Raw genomic sequence first — 22103 nt, 5'->3', positions numbered from 1 at the left:
TTAGTGACCCATAAAAGAGGACTGTGTCCTCCCATTTGATGAGTGTAGGAGAGGATCTTATATTAATGCTATAGGCCACACTTGTTGAAGATACGTTAGTACATCATGAGAAGAAGAAGAAGTCGTTTAAAGTATTTCTAGTTTCAGCTCTGGCGACCCACAAAAGTAACCGAGTGCCCCACTTGAATACATTTGGGAGCGGGCCTTACAATGAGGCCATATTTAATGAAGATCTATCAAACGATTCATGAGAAGAAGTTGTTAAAGGGTATTTCTATTTTTAGCTCTAATGGCCCCCAAAACGGGACCGAATTTGAAAACTGGGAAAAGATCTTACAACGATGTTACAGACCAAGAGCAATGCAGATGCATCATGTGGTTTTAGCTCTAAGAGCCCCTAAAGCAAATTAATAGCAGACTCGGACTGATTATTTCCATAAATGGTATTGAAGTATGCACCAGCTTTTATAAAACAAATTGCTGGCTTTAGCGGCACTTCATGATCCCACACGAGCCAGAAAATACAAAAACAATTTATTTAGATATAAAATGAAATTAGCATTACAGGTGCAAGGCAATAAAGCCAAGTTACTTTAAATATTACATATGAAACGGACGTTACGGAAGCATTCCAATGAATGGTAAGTCGCCATCTGCATTATACCTGTCCAAACAATCATGCCAACCGGGTTTTTTACATGGCAAAAATACATTAGTTGTGTAGTTAAGCCTATGATTTTTTATTCCGCCTCCGCTGTATCTCCAATGTTCAGCATGTTGATATATTTCTTTGCCATATCTATTTCTCACAAACATTCCAGGATTTCTTGGCACATTTACCCATTGTCCATCAAACAGTACTTTCGTAGGTGCTAAACCTGCTCTGATAAGAAAGTCGCTGTCCATAACAGGATGACCGGTGAAATCACCATACTGGCCTTTGAACAAAAGGCCAAAAGTGATTCTGTCTGACTTAAGATTCTTATTGCAACAAGAAGATGACAAACGGCCAACTTTTAAATCACGTGTTTTTTTCAAGGCACTTTCAAGCTTCTTGCATTTCGAACAGTTCGTAGTTAGAAATCTTAAATCGAAGTCCAAGTCCCACGGGAAGACCTTTCCAAGCTTTACAGCACCTAATGCAGTGCCTTCTTGTAGTTCACATATGACGCCTGTTTCCTCACAATTTCGCATAATGATTTTTACAGCATTACTATATTTCTGCAAAGCACATGGCGACAACGCTTGTGAGGGCCTACTCGAAGTTTTCTGCTTTTCACAACCTCGAGAAACTGTATGCCCTTTAGGGGTTAGCACTTTGAATACATTCCATTTTTGAGCAAAATTCTTCCAGCTGGAATCTGACCGAGTACTTTTAATACTAGTATTAACATTAAACATTGCGTCTGGACACACAACCGTTTCCTTTCCTTTCTGAAAAATTCGGAGAAACCAGTCTTCGTATAATCCGTTGTTTTCATCAAATTCTTGAAATACATTTTGTTTTAAGTAACTGGTAGTTGTAACAAAAGGTCCCTGTATGTAATCACAAAACAGACACTCGTGAAAAGACTCGTCATAACCTTCAATATACTTCAAAGTGTAATTTCGATAAACAGTTTGGAAACATCCTTTTTTCCAATGTCCCTTCAAATCACGAAACGAACCACCCACAGCGACCACATTCAAACTTTCTATTTCTCTAACCAGTCGTTCTAATCTGGAATCATTTGTCATGGTATTCATATTCCTTGCAACTAAAACATACGGCGTCTTCACTTCTTTTATTATACTGTTAAGAGCTGCTCCCTCAGACTTATCATTTGACTGAATTATACTTACCTGCGGATATTTCGATTCCAGATCATTTGGAAACGTTTCAGCATTCACTGCTATTAAAGTACTAACATTGCTCATGGTGGCATATACAGACGATAGAAGTTGATCAAGTTCAACCCACTTAGATTCTACATCATTAGGTTTTACAACTATATATTTAATAACGGTTACAAGACTGGATACTGGAACTCCATAATCGCAGCTGTCGGTCTCAAATCCTTTGTAATATAGTGGATAGCCAAACTCGCCTCCCTTGAAAGATTCTGAACAAATATGTGTTGATTTCGCACTAGGCCTTTTATAAATATTTCCTATGTCCACATCTATTTCCTTTAATATACTGTTCATGATAGACACAGCATTTTGCAGATAGTCTGACGTTAAAGACCCTCGAACATGCTTCTTTGCGTTGTTAATGACTCTTGCCAGAGTAATCATCTTTTCTTTGGTTCCATTTTTAATGATATTACCTATGTCTAGGTGCGAAGAGTCCAGTTTTGACCCGTTTCTAGGTTGAGGCTCAATGTAAATCTACAAAAGTAAAAAGATTTTATCATTTACAAAACAACCTGTAATATGGTCTATGGAAAGCCTGCTCAAGACTGAATAAGAAGTTTTCTTCGCATACCCATACTTTGTGCTATCGGACGATGCATAGCTCAACACTAAATTTAAGTCAAACCCTGATGAAAAAAAAATTATGAAAATTTATTTCGTACGTCAAGTAATGAACCGTCTTTTACCAGTGATAAGAGTCTTTTTCTTGCATGGCACAGTCTTCAAATAACAGACAAAATAAAAGTAACAAGTGCTTTTTAAAGCTCTATTTTGTTATATAGTAGGGTATGAATTTACAGGAAAATACCACCAGAAATGCAAGAAGTATGTTCTATGCTTAACTGAAATACTAAAAACCTGTACAGTTATATACATACATAACTTGAGTTCGGTATGTAGGCCGTTGGTATCAGAATTACAAGGCATGCCAGCATGGAGCCCAGAAACATCTTCCATTTAAAGTCCAAACCAGACATTTTGCTAACTGAAAATAGAACAACCTCCATGCATTTTACAGTTGATCAGCACCCAGGGCTTTATTGATTCATGCATTTTTCAACTGATCAGCACCCACGGCGTTGTTGATTCATGCATTTTACAGTTGATCAGCACCCACGGCTTTATTGATTCATGCATTTTTCAACTGATCAGCACCCACTGCTTTATTGATTCATGCATTTTACAACTGATCAGCACCCACGGCGTTATTGATTCATGCATTTTACAGTTGATCAGCACCCACGGCTTTATTGATTCATGCATTTTACAGTTGATCAGCACCCACGGCTTTATTGATTCATGCATTTTACAGTTGATCAGCACCCACGGCTTTATTGATTCATGCGTTTTACAGTTGATCAGCACCCACGGCTTTATTGATTCAGGCATTTTACAGTTGATCAGCACCCACGGCTTAAAGCTAAGTCAAGTTTTGGCATTACATTAATGTAATACTAGTATAACATTTGATCTTGACGTCGTTGCAAGGATAGAGGGTGCTGGTCGAACTGATTGTGTCGATAATGTCTAAAGAGAACTAAATGTTTCAGCAGAATAACCAGATGTGATACTATTACATTTGTGACTTTTCATATTAAATTTATCATACTTTTAATAAAATGAATGATGTCAACATTGTATGTCACAAGCCCTCGTGAGATTCTATATTGAATAAGTTATAAAGTAACAAGGGGACCAGAGTTCAAAAATGTAAACCTAACAATGTGGTGGCTGGTTCCATTCTAACTGGATGGAAACAGAAGGAGTTTAGTACACAACGCGCAGATGTAGTTTTCTTGCACACCGGACTGGTGTTTCCGATGATTTTACCCATGCCGGCAAAACCCATCTGGCACCCCCCATGCCAGATGACTCTCGTGCTGTTAATGACAACAAGTGGTTCATGCACTGATAATATATTGCTCATGTATATTTGTAAAATACGAAAAATGCAGGTACCTTGATAGTTTCTCTCCGTTCCTTGTAGTATATTTCTCGATTCAAAATATATTAGTTTACCGTAAAAACATAACGTTACGCTACAAACGATAAAACTAAAGTGGAACTTTGTTATTGTGCCTAACGCAAAACATCATGACGTCACTTCTGCTTACGGACGTTAATTTCCCGCGCTTTGTGTTCATTCTCTACTATAAGAAAGAGTGCTACGTTAGTATTTCTACCTGTTATTTGTAAAATACGGTATGCTAGAAAAATAATCTGCCAGAATAAAATGCTAGCATGTATACGATATGCAAGAAATGTCCGTCCCTCGGCCACCTGCGCATGGGCGGAAATTCGGCAAGCCTCATTACCGCCCAATGCGCAGGTGCCCTCAGGACGGATATTTCGATCCGATTCGTAAACACATGACAGATATTATTAGTAATATAATTAAGCCTATCTTTTTGTTCGGATTTAGAGTACCACCGAAATGATTTAGGTCACATGGCGACTTTGTCAGCTTCCGTAAGCCAGCAGGACAGTTTCCTAACACGAAGAATTCTACACCACAAGCCAGGTTTCGAACCTACATCAGTGAGGGACATTTGAGCCGCGCCATGAGAAAACCAACATAGTGCGTTTGCGACCAGCATGGATCCAGACTAGCCTGCGCATCAGCGCAGTCTGGTCAGGATCCATGCTGTTCGCTTTCAAAGCCTATTGCAATTAGAGAAATTGTTAGCGAACAGCATGGATCCTGACTAGACTGCGCGGATGCGCAGACTGGTCTGGATCCATGCTGGTCGCAAAGCCACTACGTTTGTTTTCGAAGTCAACGACCTTAACCTCTAAGCCATGGAGGTTCCCAAGGCTTAATCTAAAAAGGGCCATAACTCAAAACAAGAGATCACAGAGTGATCTTGGCGCCCACCAATGTGCCATTTTTGAGTGTTCCAAATTTCAAGACTTAATGACTAGCTCAAGGTCAAATTTCATTTCCGATAACAGTTAGACCTGACGACGTCCCATGGATCAATAAAGGTGTTCGTATGATGATGGGTGATGATACGTAAGCGAAATCGGGCTCACCAACAAGCAAAGACTTCTAATAATGAAAGAGCATGGACAAATTTTCGCAAAATTAGAAATGATACTACCAACCTTATCCGAAAAACAAAGAAGGAATACACAGAAAAATTAATAGAGGAAATTAATTCCGAAAATACAAATGTTAAAAAATGGTATAAACTTGCTAAAAAGTTCTCAAACAAAAAATCTCCCCCGATTCCTACATTAATAGACAATGGTGCTGAAGTATCATTAGACAAAGATAAAGCAGAACTACTTAACACTTTCTTTTGTAATCAGTCTACTTTAGATGACACCAATCACACACCTCCTATTATACCTAATTTTAACCATTCCGTCTTGTCAAATATTTCTGTAACTGCCGAAGATATTCGAGAGGCAGCTTCAATAATAGATCCTTCTAAAGCTAGTGGTCCAGACCTTGTCAGCCAAAGAATGATCAAAGAAGGCATCCAGGAATTAGCCGGTCCACTGTCATCCTTTTTTAACACACTTATCTCTAACTCAGTTTTCCCAACTTCTTGGAAATGTGCAAACGTTTCTCCAATATTAATAAAAGTCTGACCCATCAAAACCAGTTAACTACCGACCAATATCTCTCCTCAGCTGCCTAGGAAAACTAATGGAGCGTTGTATCCATAAATATTTCTACAACTACCTTATTTCTAATAACTTCATCACACCGTTCCAGTCTGGATTTGTTAAAGGCGACTCTACAACAAATCAGTTATCGTATCTCTACAACGATATTATAAAGCTTTAGACGAGGGTAAAGAAGTCCGTGTTGTCTTCTGTGACATCTCTAAAGCGTTTGATCGGGTGTGGCATCGGGGTCTCTTAACTAAACTATCATCTATTGGAGTACAAGGCAAGATCTTGAACTGGTTTGAATCTTATTTATCAGATAGAAAGCAACGAGTAGTTCTTGATAATGCTTCATCTAATTGGTCTTCAATAAATGCCGGGGTCCCACAAGGATCTATCTTAGGCCCTCTTCTCTTCTTGCTCTAAATAAACGACATTACTGTTGACATAAAATCCAATATTCGCCTATTCGCCGACGACACAAGTCATTACATTGTCGTGGAAGATCCTTTCATCTCTGCTGCTGCTCTAAATGAAGACTTGTCTCGAATTACCTCTTGGTCAAAATTATGGCTTGTTTCTTTTAATCCAGCCAAAACAGAACCTATTGTCTTTTCACGGAAACGAAACACCTTTCCATCCAACCCTTTTCATGGACCAGATCCCAGTAAGCATGGTAAAAACACACAAACATCTTTGTCTTACTTTGTCTGACGACGCCAAATGGTCTTCCCATCTTTCATCGTGTATTAACAAGGCATGGCAGAGAATCGGAGTACTCCGATCGCTTAAATTTAAATTGTCAAGAAGTAGTCTTGAGAAAATGTATATTTCATTCATAAGACCACTCTTGGAATACGGAGACATCGTTTGGGATAACTGCACGAACGAGTTTAAAAACGATCTAGAAGCGGTACAGATAGCAGCAGGAATAATTGTAACAGGGGCAACGCAATATTGCAACTAAGAACGTCACTTGAAAGAATTAAGGGGACGCATACTTTGAAATTAGAAAAAAGTGGGTGGGGTATGATAAAATTTACCTGCAAAAAAGTACAAGGTTTTGGTACATGAAATGGATACTGTTTCAACTGTTATATAAGTACACAAAGGATTGCTCACTAAAATAAAAATGAGAAAACTGAAACAAGAAAGTTATTGTTGAATTACATAAGACTTCTTGTGTACATTCAAAGTCAACAATTAAGACTTTTTGGTGCGAAAATAATAGTGCTTCACCTTGTCCAAACATTTATCAATGTCCTACAGATTCTTATTTAAAGAAAGAATGTGAAATATGGTCACTGTCTTGCTTTTCATTTCGCATATGTAAGCTAAAACATATTATTTAGTTTGTTTACAAAGTAGTGCATAAGAAAAGATACGGTGGTCAAGGAATGCCACATTCCAAAACTAAAAGAGTATATTCCCCTTAATACATTAAACATTTATCATTACAGAAGTCTAGTGGCTAACTATAAGGGCCTAGAAATGTTGCCATTATTAATTTTTAACTTGGTATTCATGAACTACAATGCACTTAAATATCAAAACACATTCAACAAACTTTTGAAAATGTATTGTCTTAAAAATCCCTAAAATAAGGTATGAAATTTGGTTGAGAGGTCCAATCAATGTGTATATGTGCAAAAGTAACATTCTAATCTTGTTCACAAAAGTTACTAATACACAGCAGGCATGTCAATGATCAAAACTGGACGAATATACAGTTATCCTCACTTTAATGTCATTTATAATTTGTCCTTGAATTCTCCACCATACTTTTCATAATTCTGTTTGCACGAGTTGCACGAGAATGCTGTCATTCACGTAAAAAAATGGGGTCAAATAAGTTGTAAATGCAATATCATCTAAACGTAATTAATGGATTACGCAGTTCAAGATAAACTTTATCTCATAACGTAACGAACATGTATAATGTTGTAACAACAACTTTACTTACACTGATTTAAGTAGCAGTCAGTTTATAAGTGACTATTGATTCATTTTATGTTTTGTTATTGTTGTCAAAAAGTATAACGGAAGTGCCTCACAACTGAAGCAGAAACCAGTTTGATGCGCAAAGTAGTCCAATGTAAGTAATATTTTTTGACAAATGTCCACAGAAATTAATAATTTTCTAATATTAAAGACGAATATCTGAATAGGATTCATTATTTGATAAGAAATTATAATCATCGACATGTTTTTTTAAAAATCGTACACGTGCTGACACCTAAGTTGTCTCCCGTTGTTTATTAGAGTTACCTTTCGTCCGGCGCAGTAATACATTTGCAGTGAATCGCCGAGAAGTCGTGGGAAAATTAAAAACCATGTAAATAAACTAAAATTAACCACCTTTTCAAGATGAATTTCAAGTGATCGCCATTATGCATTTAACCCGCCTGACCTGTGTAGCATCTTAGATATCTGTTCTAAGGTATTCATTGTGTAGAATGTCATGTTATGCCCTTGCAATGCTAATCCCACTCTGAATTTTATTGTTTACATTTTTATCAATGAGAAATATGGCGTCCATCCCGAGCTGAAATGACATGGCGTTAAATTTTTACATGTTTAAGCAAACCTGGTGTGTTAGAAAGAAAATCTCATCCCTTCAACATTATTTGGAACACTGTTATTGTAAAAAACCTGTTTTTTCCTTATACAAAAGCTTAATATTTTGTGTTGAATGTACTTTCACAAACACCTCTGTTTTCCTATTACATTTATAGTACCACATCCTTACCCACAAAATACTGAATATTACAGGTGTCCATCAGTATTATATCAGTTTAGGAATATGTTTTTTATTTTCCCATCATCGATTTCTTGAATATGCACCCCTTCCGCATTTCTGTATGAACTGTGAATGTAGCAATATGCGTCCCCTTAAACTGGGAAACTTTGTCTGAACGGAGAAGAAAACATCGGCTAGGCCTTTTATTTTTGATCTTTCGGTTTACGGAACCGCCGCTCAAAAAAACGTGTTTTCAGAAAAAAAAAATAAAATTGGAAAAACGTGATTTTTTTATTTCCTCCGCTATGACATGACAGCTTGCAGAAGAAAAAATGCATCGCGTATTCCAAAAAGAAAAAAAGTCTCGTTCTTCGAATATCCGTCACGGCGAACGAGTCAAATCAACATTAGGAATTCCTATACCTCATATCTTATGCATGACGTGAACGTCCAATTAAAATTTCCGATATATACTGCGCCCAATCAACATGCTTGTTACGTAATTTACGAAACGTTTAAAAATGGCTGCGCCCAGGCTGTATTATTTCCAAAGTTTTGAAGTAATTTTAATGAAAATGCAAGAACATTCAAAGTTGCGACATAGTGCTTTCCTGAAAAAATGGCCAATTGTCGGTGATATGCAGTCTGCATTTAGTAAACAACTACATTTATGGTAACTGTCGTTCCAATAGCGCAATGCTTATTACGGTGATTCTATGCACCGCTTATTACGCGAACTTGAAAGCATTTTTTCCCGAAAAATATCATTTAAATACACAATGATGACAGTACTTTTGTTTGATGATATAAACTGGTACAGGGGACATTAAAACTGTGTAATTGGAAGGCCCGGTAAGCAAACGTTTAGCCTGTACAGCTTTTTGGCGTCCAGTAACGTATTTTTGTTTATAAGTTATGAATTAATATTTTTAATGAAATTATTGTACGTTATATATTAACATCAGATTAGTTTATACTAATTTGTTTTAGCTCGATTGTGATGAAAGCTTCAAGCTTATTGGAACCACTCTCGAGTCCGCTTCCTGGAAAAACCAGTACTGGTGTCATATGAGAAGTCATGGTCGTGACCCCAGTGGGGCTCGAACACACGACCCCTGGATTGAGCGGCCGACACCTTATCCACTAGACCACCGCTCCCCTCGGCAACATCAGATTAATGTTGATTATAGATGTAATTACTGTCTTTTCCAATGTAGCTGTGCAGTAGATGTGGCAAGACAAATATTGACTAACAGAATTTTCATAGATCATTGCAAAGATGAACTGTTGTGTTACATTAGGCCTATTCATAAAATAAATTAACAAATACCAAGAAAACCATATGAAGAAAGGCAAGGCTTCCAGTTAACAGACATAGGCTAGGTGTCTGTTTTCCAGATGGCTAGACACTTCATATTCCTAACACTTAAAAAGATAATTGCTTATTACTATTAGGCACAGTGCAGTGTATGCTGTACCCCTAAGTTTCAGACTGGGTCCATAAACAGCCAAGATGCTTGAAAGCTGCTGAGTGTAAAATCATATATCCATGGTGACAGTGTTGTTCAAATGTGGGGAATATTAGATTCTTCCATCTGTTGTTTTAACAGAAGGTATTAATTTCAGTCAGTGTTTAACATATGACTTCTATGTCTCCAATCATTTAGTTTGTGAGAATATATGCAGTTTTTATGTTAGTACAGTCCTTTCAAGAAAAATGTTACAGCTACCTGCCTAGCTGTATATTAATGTAATTTCACAGAAATACCAAGACAAATTTTTTTCTCAAGCTGCTATGACAAGCCCCAAGGCTCATTTTTAATCAAATATAACCAAGGTCACAGGAAAAAGCATCAAAAGTGGGAAAGAAGATTATAACATGCAGCCTGTGTGATGTTATGTAGAATTTACCCATATTCTTTTCAAAGGTCCGTTTCCTGCGGAAAAAAAAATTCTGATTCTGTTTTTTAATTTTATTTTTTTTTTCCCTCCTCCTACGACCATGTGTCATCCTGGCGGTTCGTAAACCAAAAAATAAAAAAAATAATGGCCCTAGTACATTTTTATAAGATGAAAAACAACCTCACTCCTATGTATCTACGAAATCTCATTCCTAGCCAGAATATTTAACCATACCATCTCCGTTCTATTCACAGCATACCTTTGATCCATACAAACACCCAGTCTTATGCAAGTTCTTTTTTGCCCGCAACAATCCGTCAGTGGAACGCGCTCTCTCCAGATGTCCAAAACGCCTCCTCTCTTTCCGAATTTAATAACAAACTTTCCATTTGTAAGAATAGCTCCAAACCACTCTTTAACGTCGGGGTACGAAAGTACCAAATTCAACATACCCGCTTACGACTCGGATGCAGTTCTCTAAACTTGAAGCTTCATCGTAGAAATATTGTTGAATCTCCTCTCTGCGAATGTGGTGCAGTCGAAACTCCGCTTCACTTTCTCCTTCAGTGTCCGAGGTTTCACCTTGCACGTCAACGGTACTTATCTGATCTCCCATGTGGTATCACACTCAATAATCTTCTTCATGGAGGCGAGCATCTTGCATACGAAAACAACAAACTAATCTTGCTACGTGTCCAGAGCTACATAGCAGAACTAAGACATTTGACACATGATGGGGACATATTTGGTGATATTCTGCACTACTTTTATCCCTTGCGTGACATCATGACCCATACCAAATCACAATTTGTTTCTTTTTTTTTAATTCATATTCACCTCAGCTCTTAGTCTATATACTATTACATACCTTACACAACTGAATAACAATGATAAAGTTATTACAATATTTTTTGTGGTGAACGTAATGACATAAATCCTTTTTGCAAAAGTTTCAATTAAAAACTACTCTCGCTAATTTACATTACTTTCCGGTCGAATAAGTGCAATGATAATTAGGCCAACTCCACCATGGAAAGGAATTAATAGAGATTTTCAGCTTACTTCGACGCGTACTGCGGACCACGGACTACGGACTTATTATATTACTTATTATTATGCATAACTGAACAGTTGCATATTTAGCATCCGGTTCTAATGCCGTAATACTGTTTTCATTCAAAATATCTGAGGAAAGATAGCTATAAGATTTATCAATATCCGTTTTATTGTATATGAATTACCAATATATTTTGTCTTACAAACTTTTTTAACAGTGCGGGCGCAATTTTAAAATTTTTCACCCTTTTACTTTTTATATCGCTTTTTGATTAATGTCTTTCGACTACCGTATTAATGAACAAGAAAAACGGCCGTTGATTCAACGATCAACATACCCTATAAACCAGAATTTGAACCAATGACCTTCTGGTGAGGAGACAGACAATCTTCCCCTGCGCCACAAGATGTTCACCCGACACATATGCGTAGGGGATCGCAACAACATTTTTGGTATCTAAAATGTATATAGTGTATATTGAGCATGGGGTTTCGTATTGTAGCACGCGCGACGCTGAAATGCTATTGTACGACGCACAATTTGGAATATGCACGGTACGATGCGTGACATTGTAATACACCGCGGTAAAAAAAATGTCGCGCGTGGTATTATATATTCTTAACTATTTCAAACCCTACAAATTCAGTTTTATACGATACTGAATTCATTCAGTATTCCCGGTCACCCTATCATGATATACGTGATGGCTACATTATGAATTTTTAAACCAATATAGACCTTGAGTTTTCATGAGTTTAAGTCTTTGTTCAAGTTCCCTGAAGATAAGTATCTACATGTACACATACCATTTTTGCATGTGTTCGACTTAAAAGGCTTTGTCAATAATGATAAAAGGCTAGTCTCGACTTCTAAGCTTGTTGTATCAAATGAGCACACAGAATTGCTCAGATGGCGTCATAGGAGTTGATTAAGTCAAAAATATAATTTTGCTGACAATTCTATGCATTTACTGGCCATAAAACATTTTTGGAATATGATCGGAATTTTGACCTTGGACGCTTCCCAGGCCCTTTCTTCACTAAACAATTTTAGGTTTCAGCTGGGTTTTAGATTGAAATGTTGGCAGCTAGTTTTAATGGTACTTAAAGATTAAATTCCAGTTGAGACTGACAATCCATACTGAATAGTCACTTGAAAATAGTCATGAATTTAAATATTAAATTGTAACATGCAATATTGATATCAATGACAATGTTTCATTATCAAACTCGGCTGGGACTCAAAATGTTTTGAAAACAGAAGCCCAGGAATTCAGTCTTGGCGTGATCTCAGTCATCAAGATCGAGCCTGCCTCGATCATTTTTCAAAATCTGATATCAGATTATGTTTATATGAAGATAATATTCTTTTTTTTTTAATTTTCAAACATGCTGATACATAACTAATACAGGATGTTGCCGCTAAATTATGGTAATATATCGGATCTCGTTTCGACGGGGATGAAAGATGCATGTATGAGAACTTCTCGTATGTTTTGACAAAGTGTTGAACTAAATCATTTAGGATAGTCCATTAAAACTTCTCATGATTTTATGTAACATTCTACACTTATCAAAAATTAATGAAAAACAATGACTTTTTCCATGCAGAAGTCTACGAGAACACGGTATTTATACCATGCAACAAAAAAAATAAACGGACATTTGTTTTATTCAGAATGTATCAATTTTTTTCACAATAATATTTTGTACTGCTTTTTTTCTTATGTTTTTGCTAGTCTAGGAATCGTAAGGACGGACACATATTAAAACAAAACTGTTTTTATAGGAATCGCCGTTATCTTCAAATCCATGTTTCAAGTTGCACATTTTAATGCATGAACATATTAAGGTGAAGTATTATCGTTGCACTGTGGGTTCCAAGTTGTTCCAGTCGCGCGGAAGAAATGTCTTAATATCAAAACAAAATGTTAACGTATACGGGTATTTGAAGAATTTTCTTAAGGCAAGTAAAATGCGACAGGGTATTAAGCTGAATCTAGAGGCATCCTACATGTAGACATTAATGTAGCCGACTCGTTTAAATGTGACATGTAAAAGTAACAGAATATGACATCTGAAAATTGCGATTACATGATTGTGTTAAATGTAGCCTGTTCACTATCCATATATTTTCAAACGTATGTATTGTATTAGCAGATGATTATATCACAATACATAAATTTCTACAATGAAGGCAAAAGTTACTACACATATAGGTAAAAGAAACATATATACCATAGGTATCTTTTTTTCTTGCGAACCTTTAAATATTTTGAGAAAACCCCTACTGTAAGTACGCAGTCCGCTGTCCGCGTGGAAGTAAGTTGAAAATCTCTAATATTATATAAATACCATATGGCAGCGTGTGTGACATTGATATTGTCAACCCGAGGGCAGAATGTCACCCGAGGCGATAGCCGAGTGGTGACATTCTGTTCCGAGGGTTGACAATATCAATGTCACACACGCTGCCATATGGTATTTATTTTATTATACCGAACAAAACTAAACACATAAAACAGTTTTAAAAATGTTTCTGGTTCATTTAATTCAACAGTTTCATCTTTAGCGCGGTAATCAGTTGTGTACACACTGAATAGCGACGTCATTACAATATGACACTGCGTACAAGGGACGCAATCATATGGCTAAAAACCTGAAGCAGTTATTTGCCCTTATATGACATTCAAAATATCAGCGCGGTCACATGACCTGACAGTCACTTTCGCTTGGTCACGTGTCAAAAAGACTGAAAATGTTTCTGATAGTCAAAATATCTCCTTTTCGGGTAATGGGATTTTACCATTGTAGACAATAGTGAGGTATAATAAAAGCATTTACTTGCTTGTTTTCTAATCCAACATTTCATAAATGTATTTTGCACAATGACTATGTAACTTTATCGAAAGAAATAAAATATGTTTAAACTAACACAATGTGCAATATTTCAAGTTTTTGAAAATGATTAAAACTGAACTTTATTTTAGAAAAACTTCCGATCTTTCATTAATATTTTGCTAGTGGATGCTTATAAATTTTAAGTGAAACGGCTTTCTTGTCCAAGAGAAGTGTGTAAAGCGAAAAACTATCAATACACATTGCGTTTATTCTTTAAATGTAAAGGATCGGTAACAGATTAAGGAGATCGGACAGTGCAAAACTATACAAAATGGATATCTCCAACCATGAATAAGGAGGCATATATATTTCAGTAACGAAATCTGAGGTAAAAGAACAATCATATATTTAATTCCTTGAAATAAACATGGCGGCGAAATATTTTAGAAAAACAGTGCACGTGTTTTGCGCATTAGAATGTTTAACGACATTTCCTTGAAAAGGTAAGGCTCGTATGCACTATTTTGGCATTTCTTTGATTTGAAAATAAATATTTTATAGCAATTTAGGTTGCATACGATACCAAAATTTTGCACCAAAAATGTTCACTCATTTTCTTCCAAAGCACTGTGGAGATAGGGTTCAGCATAGCTTTCATGCTCGCAAGTTTACCTTCAACTTATATCATATGAGCCGTGCCATGAGAAAACCAACATAGTGGGTTTGCGACCAGCATGGATCCAGACCAGCCTGCGCATCCGCGCAGTCTGGTCAGGATCCATGCTGTTCGCTTTCAAAGCCTATTACTATTAGAGAAACTGTTAGCGAACAGCATGGATCCTGACCAGACTGCGCGGATGCGCAGGCTGGTCTGGATCCATGCTGGTCGCAAACCCACTATGTTGGTTTCCTCATGGCACGGCTCAATTATATTTTTGGTGTCCTTGTATTTCGAAAGCTGCTTCGAGGATTCTGATTTTTCACATGAATTTCTAATTTCAATTTGCGGAAGTACCTAAACCAGAATTTTCAAAGTCCAAAAGGGGGCATAATTTGCTCAAAATACATGTCAGAGTTGTGGGACTTGACCCAGTGAGGTTGGTAATTGACCTACAAAAAGGTAAAAAATAGGTTTCAAAGCTATATGCCTTTAAATGAAAGCCATATGTACTTTCATGTAAAACTTTAACCAAGGTGTGACGCCGACGCCTACGCCAGGGTGAGTAGAATAGCTAGACTATTCTTCAAATAGTCGAGCTAAAATATATAAGATAATGTATACTGTAATTATTATACTAATAACTGTAGAAGATAAAGTGGAATGTAGAGTGTCACTTTGTCACTAAACGTGCACGTGTACATGTGTTGAAAGTACACATAGTAACATCTGAACATATCCATATAAGACTGCAGATCCCTATTTGGGTTATTTAGTATCATTCCTACACCACGGAAAGCAATTGAAAGACAAATAATTTTGTATTGATATTACTCTTACCTTTTAGAATTTTATGTAAATTAGTTTTCTTTGTTCACGAAAAGTTAAACATCGTTGTTGGTATGTTCAATTTATACGACTATACCCCCAGCAGAGCTATTGTAAAAGTGTCTTCTTACGGTTGTAAGCGGACACTTTATAAATAGAAGTGTCCTGTATTAACGCACTCTTATCAGTTAACTACCTGCACGTGAAAATCGTGAACAAAGTCATAACTGTGCCTGATGTAAGAATGTCCCTTTTCAAGGTGAATTAATGTTTGACTATCTTCTGTTAAAGGTATCAATAATTTAGAATTGCAATGCAAATAAAGCCTTTTAAACAACATAAGAAAGAATTATTAATTTCAACTTATAAACAGAACGGCAATGATAGCTTTAGACCGCACTGCAATACCTGACAAATTAAAAATTAAGTGAGCCGCGCCATGTGAAAACTACGGTGTTCCGTTAAGGCCAGCGACTGTTCCCTATGAAGGCGAAGGTACGACTGTACGATGACGAAGCGCAATAGTACGATGACGATAACACGACAGTCCGATGGTGGAGCACGACAGTATGATGGTGACAGTCCATCGTACTGTCGCGCTCTGCCATCGAATCTTCGTTCTTCACCATCGTACTGTTGCCGTCCTGTCAATCATGCACAGAACTTATTTGTACGACTTATTACCGCCCGAGTGTATTAATGGTGTTAAAACACGGTTTGCTATATATTATTTCGATTCTAATATGCCCTTCATCTAAAACAATAGATAAGATGTAGTAGCGCTCTTTTTTGTTTGCGTGGTTGCAACAAAACCTTTGACGTCACCGCACATTAACGTGATGTCATTCTAGCGTAAACTTGTTTTAACAGAGACAAGCATATTAGAATTACTAATAATCTTATGTAACGTAAATTTATAAGAACATAACCGAATTTTATTGAAGGAACACAGATTACCAAAAGATTAGCGATAACAAACGACTGTTTTCTAGACCTTATCAAATATTATTTATATTAGGCCCTAAAATTGTTTTAATTTCTCACGAGAAAAGTAAACAATTTGTTATTTGTTTATAAAAACACTCTGCCTGGTGATATTCGTTTGAGTATTGAGTTCAAGTTAGATACACAATGATTTAGCAAGGTAATTAATATAAACACGGAACACGCATTCATCGATCCTTAAAGAGCATTATGTCCTCAGTTGAGCTTAGTAACCATTCTTTTTGTGAGCCTACAGAGCTCACATTACATTTTATGGCCTTTTTCCGTTTAACAGGCTGTTTTTAAAGCATTAAGGCGAGTGTGTTATAGACCCAAGATTAAAATCACAACAAACCTCTATTAAACTGTTGAAACGTAATATTTATAAACAGATAAAATATATCGTACCTACATTACAAAATGACACATCCAGCAACGGAGCTCCGATGCCTCAATGTAAACAGTCAAGGATGGTACTAAGAGGTCTAGGATTTCGTCTTGTTCGTTCGTTTCCTCGTCAAAAAAGCGTCTGTCATTTTTAGAACTTGTATATCATGTAGTGATGTATACCAATGTACAAACACATGTACAGCCACCCGTTTGAAATTTGAATGCACGAAAATTTCGGGTTATACCACTAGTTGATACAGTATATTTAGAAAGGCACACGATAATAATTTAATGTTAATCTTTCGAAAAAATAAACACATTCTATTCATTTATTCATTCATTCACTAATATATTCTGTACAATTATCGTCGTATAAATCAGATACAGTTACTCGTTTTTCTTCAAACTTGTCCTCTTACAGACGTAAGAAGCCGTTTCGCTAGGACGAACACCAATTTTATCCTCGGCTTCGCCTCGGACAAGATTGGTGTTCGTCCTAGCGAAACGGCTTCTTACGTCTGTAAGAGGACACGTTTGAAGAAAAACTCGTACTGTATCTATTACATAACGTACCCACATGTAACAAATTATAGCGATGTAATCTCGTGTCATATCCATGCAAAAGTGTACTTCATATTCAGAATGTATCGCTTGTAAATGGGTCAACCGGGTTGTTGCATAAAATAGACTGGTCCGGTTTATAGGTTGGTCAGGGCTACGGATATGTATTGTATTTTGCCATCGAAATATTTCTATAAAATGCTTCTTCCCCTTCCGTTTGGATCTGTCCATGTTTACAAACACGTTTGTTTATTTTACGGACTGTATGTAACATTTAGCCTGCTGGTGGCAAGTGATTTTGCATTTGCGACCAGTGCAGACCAAGATCAGCCTGGTGGACGGATGTCAGTCAGTAAATTTTCAGTGAACACCCCTTCGAATAATAAATGGTACTGCCCAAACTTAATGATATACCAATCCATTTTAGAAATTTAGCAGAATAAAGGTTAAAGAATACACTATTGTTTTGTTTTGTTTTTTGGTTGGTTTTTTTTTTTTTTTTTTTTTTTTTTTTTTTTGGGGGGGGGGGGGTTACATATGCAGATCGTAGATTTAATATTAGATCTAGACCTATTTCTCCCTTTTCTCTTCTGTCTATTATGATGCCGGATTACACTGCCATTAGGCCAATTCGTTTCACTCAACCCGGTATACGCCGGTCATGTGAGCGACAAGAAAAAATTCAATTTTTCTCGCCGGTTTATTAATAAACGAATGCTTCGGCGTACGCCGGTCACGTAAACTGCAAATAAATAAAAAACAATTTCCAATTTGTTATGATTTTCTATTGTGGCATATTCTAAATAAGTTAGCAAATATTCTTGCGGTATGTTTCTACCTTAACTGGTATTAACCCTAAAATTCCAAATGTTTACCCGAATGTTTATCGCGAAAATATATAATTTGCCGCTTTGCCTGTCTCGTGAGACCGGCGCACATCGGCGTACGCCGGACTGACCCGGGCAGTGCCGGGAAGCCAAACGAACGCCTAGCCGATTGCCATCCGCCGCAAAAGTAAAACAAATTGGCCCATTGCTGTGGCAGTGAGCTGGGGAATTTTGAAATTTCAAGCAGTTCCTGGAGTCTCAATGATTTTAATTTAAGTTCAAAAGTAACAGCTTTATTCCGAATTATGGCAATACTGTGTGCTTCAAAATGACCGTATTAATCTAGACCTTTGTGGTCACCTCCAGGAAAATGGGCAGTTAAACCTACTCCATTCAAATCGAAAAAGTTCGTGTTTTACTTATTTTCCACATGTCATACACATACATCAAATAATAGTGCCACAATGTTTTAAGAGAAAAAGCGACTCAAGTTTTGCCGCTGTAAACAACCGGGCCGTTTCTTTCAAATCTTTATGGTTCTATGTGGCCAGATATTAGTATCTGCCATTTTAAGCTGCATGTACGTATAAGCTGATTTCATTTACAATTTACTTTCAATAATTATAATAATATTTTAAAGCACTCTGAAAAGGGTAAGCTTAATATTTAAAAAAAAAAATCAACGGGTACCAAAATTCGAAACTGCTCCTCTACCACTAGATTTGCCTCTTATCAGAAGGAGTGATACTTCTTAAGTTTGGGAACGAAAACGAATGCTAATTAAATTTATATGATTCAAAAAAGGAAATACCGAGTGACAACTTCTGCGCGGGATTCGAACCTGTGCCCATATTCGGATCAACATTTTAAGTCGGAATCTTAGACCAAGTCTTTGAAATGCTAAAATAACCTTTTGCCGTATATTTGTAAATGTTGCACAGGTTTAAATGCAACTTCTTTTGAATATGGCTTATACTACAACAAAAATCTGTTCTAAGTTTCATTTGTGTATATTTATTACAAAGGAAGTTACGGCAGCGTCTGCCTTACAACGTTGATGAATAGGGGCCCTGGTTTGTACTGGTCCGAAACCTGATTTTCATACCGACTGCGCTAGCTAATTTGTGCACACCCTATACGATATTTTTCATACAGTTGAATGACAGAGTCAAGTCCGAATATTTGACTACCCGTTTAAAAGAAATTACTCGAAAGGTTAGTGAGGAACTGTATTATACTTATTACAATATCTTTACTCATATTGTGCTGACAAAAATGTGGCGGCTCTTAGATTTGCCCATGTCCGTATGTCTATACCATTCGTCTGAATTTGCCAGTGTCGTGTACTGTATATCTAAAATAGTTACTTGACAAAGAGTCATCAATCGTCATAGTATTGTTATTCAGTTTTGTTTGGGATTTCGCTCAGAAAGACCAGAGTTACTGCCCTTGACAGCCAAACATATTCATAAAGGGCCTAATACACGGGTGGTAAACGCGCAATCCAATTCCCGCCGGGAATACGCTTAAAATGGATTGCGCAACGTCCGGTGTTGGTGTTGCGCGTAAAAAAAGACGAAATTGAGGTATGTGAAGTTATAATTTTGCTTAGTATGAGACAAGAATAAATTTTCTCGAAAAAAGCAAAATGCTATTCGACACAGATATGATAATACATCATATGTGTAAAATATCTGGTTTGTAATTTATGATTCGGCTCTATTATCACAAAAACTCTGGCGTCACGAAACGTGAAAAAAGTATGAAATCAACAAAAATGGCAGTTTCTGACCTCATATGCCTAATCTGAGGACATCTGATGCTTTGTATGATAACTCAACTGTTATAAAGTAACGAATATCAAAATTATTTGTTTCAAATCCTGCTTACGAGGACATAATTGACAAAATAATCATCGGGAATGGGGTTGCGCACCGGGAATGGAGTTGCTCATATACATCATAATGTGTATAATGTATACGCGCAACTCTATTCCCGGGGAGCAACCCCATTCCCGATTATTTTTTTGCCAATCTTTCCCCCAAAAGCAACATTTCACTCAAGTGTATGTAATATTCATGACTGTTTTACATGTGTTTGATCATTCGAAGCGTCACATTTCCAGAAAGAAGGCACAAGAGTTCGAAAATTTGCATTTTTCATGATTCCATGCTTTTTTGACAGCTCGAGCCATCAGAGTTTTCGTGATAACAGAGCCGATTCTTAAATTAATAAATTGGTATTTCATACATATGATCCTTATTCATTTTTGTGTCGAATAGCATTTTGCTTTTTTTTCGAAAGCACTCGTAAATGTGTAATTATTTACAAAAACAAAAACCCACCTACCTCGATTTTGTATATATTGATGCGCAACACCAGCACCGGAAGTCGCGCAACCCATTTTTAGCGTATTCCCAGTGGGAATTGGATTGCGCGTTTACCACCCGTGTAATAGATTGTGTCGGATGTATCTAAAAAGAATTTAACTATATTCTGAGTTTTTATTCTTTCATTTTTTGTCCTCTGTTTCTTTTAATGCTTAGTAGTATGCCCCCCCCCCCCCCCCCCACCTCACCCACAATAAACGACCAGCGGTCCATATGAAAATTTACTACATGATATTTTATTGTCAACTTAGTATGGACACGCCTCCAGTGTTTAAGATAAATAGAAGTCCAGTGATATGAAACTTTTATAATCAGTCAATTTCAGTTTTTATGATTCTTAATGATACAAAAAAATATCATATCAACTACAAATGCATAAAATATTCGTAATCAAGAGATTTTTTATTATTGATTTGAGAAACAGAAAGCCTCACCTGAAAACTGGCCCAAGAACAAGGAAGGTATCCAACATATACAAGAATCACATTCATTTCAGAGTAAATACATAATGTTAAAATTGGTATGAAAATACACAAGAGAAATAGAATCCTTGTTGACTTTTGATATATATAAAACATAAACGGAAGTTTTCATATTACATCTTTTGTTTAATTCAAACCGTCAAAATGTATGAAACACATACAACTTTACAATAGCTAGGATGTGAAACAATAAATAAACAATGAAACCCGGAACATTTTCGGTGCATATTTTATACACTGATATATTATGGCTCAATTGTGATAAAAACTTTCTGTTTATTTGAATAAGTCCCGAAACCCGCTTCCTGGAATAACAAGTATTAGCGTCATATTAGAAGGTGTGATCGTTCCACAGTAGGGGTCGAACTCGCGACCTCCGGGTTGAGCGAATGATACCTTTATAATTACACTATTATAGACTTATACGCTTCATTTTAAATAAACAAACGAGAATGTTTGAAAGGGCAACAAACACAGAATCGAAATAGCCAAGTTGTAGAGAATTACCCTGAACCCGTTTTGCACAAAGCCAACAATCTGTTTACAGGCTATTTGTTAAATTTGTTAATCATAATCCTATTCAAGTTATATCAATGCAATGGAAAGATTATCTGTCCATGTTACTTACTATACAGGATAACACAGTCATGCATCTCCAACAAGAGAGAGAGAGAGAGAGAGAGAGATAGAGTAGTTCCAGCAGTAGCTTTCTCAACATTTTTACCCTGTACAATTCTGTGGGTTTTAACTTTTCAAAAAGTCGTCCGTTAGTTGACATTTTTCAGTACAAAGATGTCACACTTTCCCCACCCAGGGCATTTCTTTGTTTCAACTTTACGATAAGAATCTTTCGGATGGAAATATCTGGCTCTCGGGTAACTGTTTAGGCGGTAACGAGGTTCTCGAGACAATAACTACATGAACTTAAGA

General features: G+C 36.6%; 1 protein-coding gene across 3 annotated transcripts; it reads right to left on the bottom strand.

The window, feature by feature from the left end:
• Positions 1 to 517: 517 nt before the first annotated feature.
• Positions 518 to 21365, bottom strand: LOC123563736 (uncharacterized). Of its 3 annotated transcripts, XM_053535260.1 has the most exons (4): positions 21126 to 21365; positions 20651 to 20775; positions 2775 to 2881; positions 518 to 2370 (listed from the first exon to the last, which is right to left on the bottom strand). In XM_053535260.1, the coding sequence occupies exons 2-4, from the start codon at positions 20703 to 20705 to the stop codon at positions 619 to 621; spliced, it is 1914 nt and encodes a 637-aa protein (XP_053391235.1). In that variant the 5' UTR covers positions 20706 to 20775; positions 21126 to 21365; the 3' UTR covers positions 518 to 618. The 3 variants fall into 3 exon arrangements, with proteins under 3 accessions (XP_053391235.1, XP_045212636.1, XP_045212637.1); XM_045356701.2 differs by lacking the exon at positions 20651 to 20775 and having other exon boundaries at positions 21126 to 21364; XM_045356702.2 differs by lacking the exons at positions 20651 to 20775; positions 21126 to 21365 and adding an exon at positions 15552 to 15676.
• Between the last annotated feature and the right edge of the window lie 738 nt (positions 21366 to 22103).

Source organism: Mercenaria mercenaria, chromosome 2 (assembly GCF_021730395.1).
Source record: "Mercenaria mercenaria strain notata chromosome 2, MADL_Memer_1, whole genome shotgun sequence".
NCBI classification, from domain to species: Eukaryota; Metazoa; Mollusca; class Bivalvia; order Venerida; family Veneridae; genus Mercenaria; species Mercenaria mercenaria.
Note: the sequence above shows the minus strand (reverse complement) of the source record. Positions and strands in the feature narration are given on the sequence as shown.

Bases quoted from the DNA above. Each gene is read 5' to 3' on its own strand.
- LOC123563736 (XM_053535260.1), bottom strand. From the start codon at position 20,705: ATGGGTTGCGCGACTTCCGGTGCTGGTGTTGCGCATCAATATATACAA. The intron at 2,882-20,650 runs GTAGGTGGGTTT...TTCTATTTTCAG, and splicing joins TCAATATATACAAAATCGAG to TTAGCAAAATGTCTGGTTTG. The intron at 2,371-2,774 runs GTATGTATATAA...TTACTTTTGTAG, and splicing joins ACATACCGAACTCAAGTTAT to ATTTACATTGAGCCTCAACC.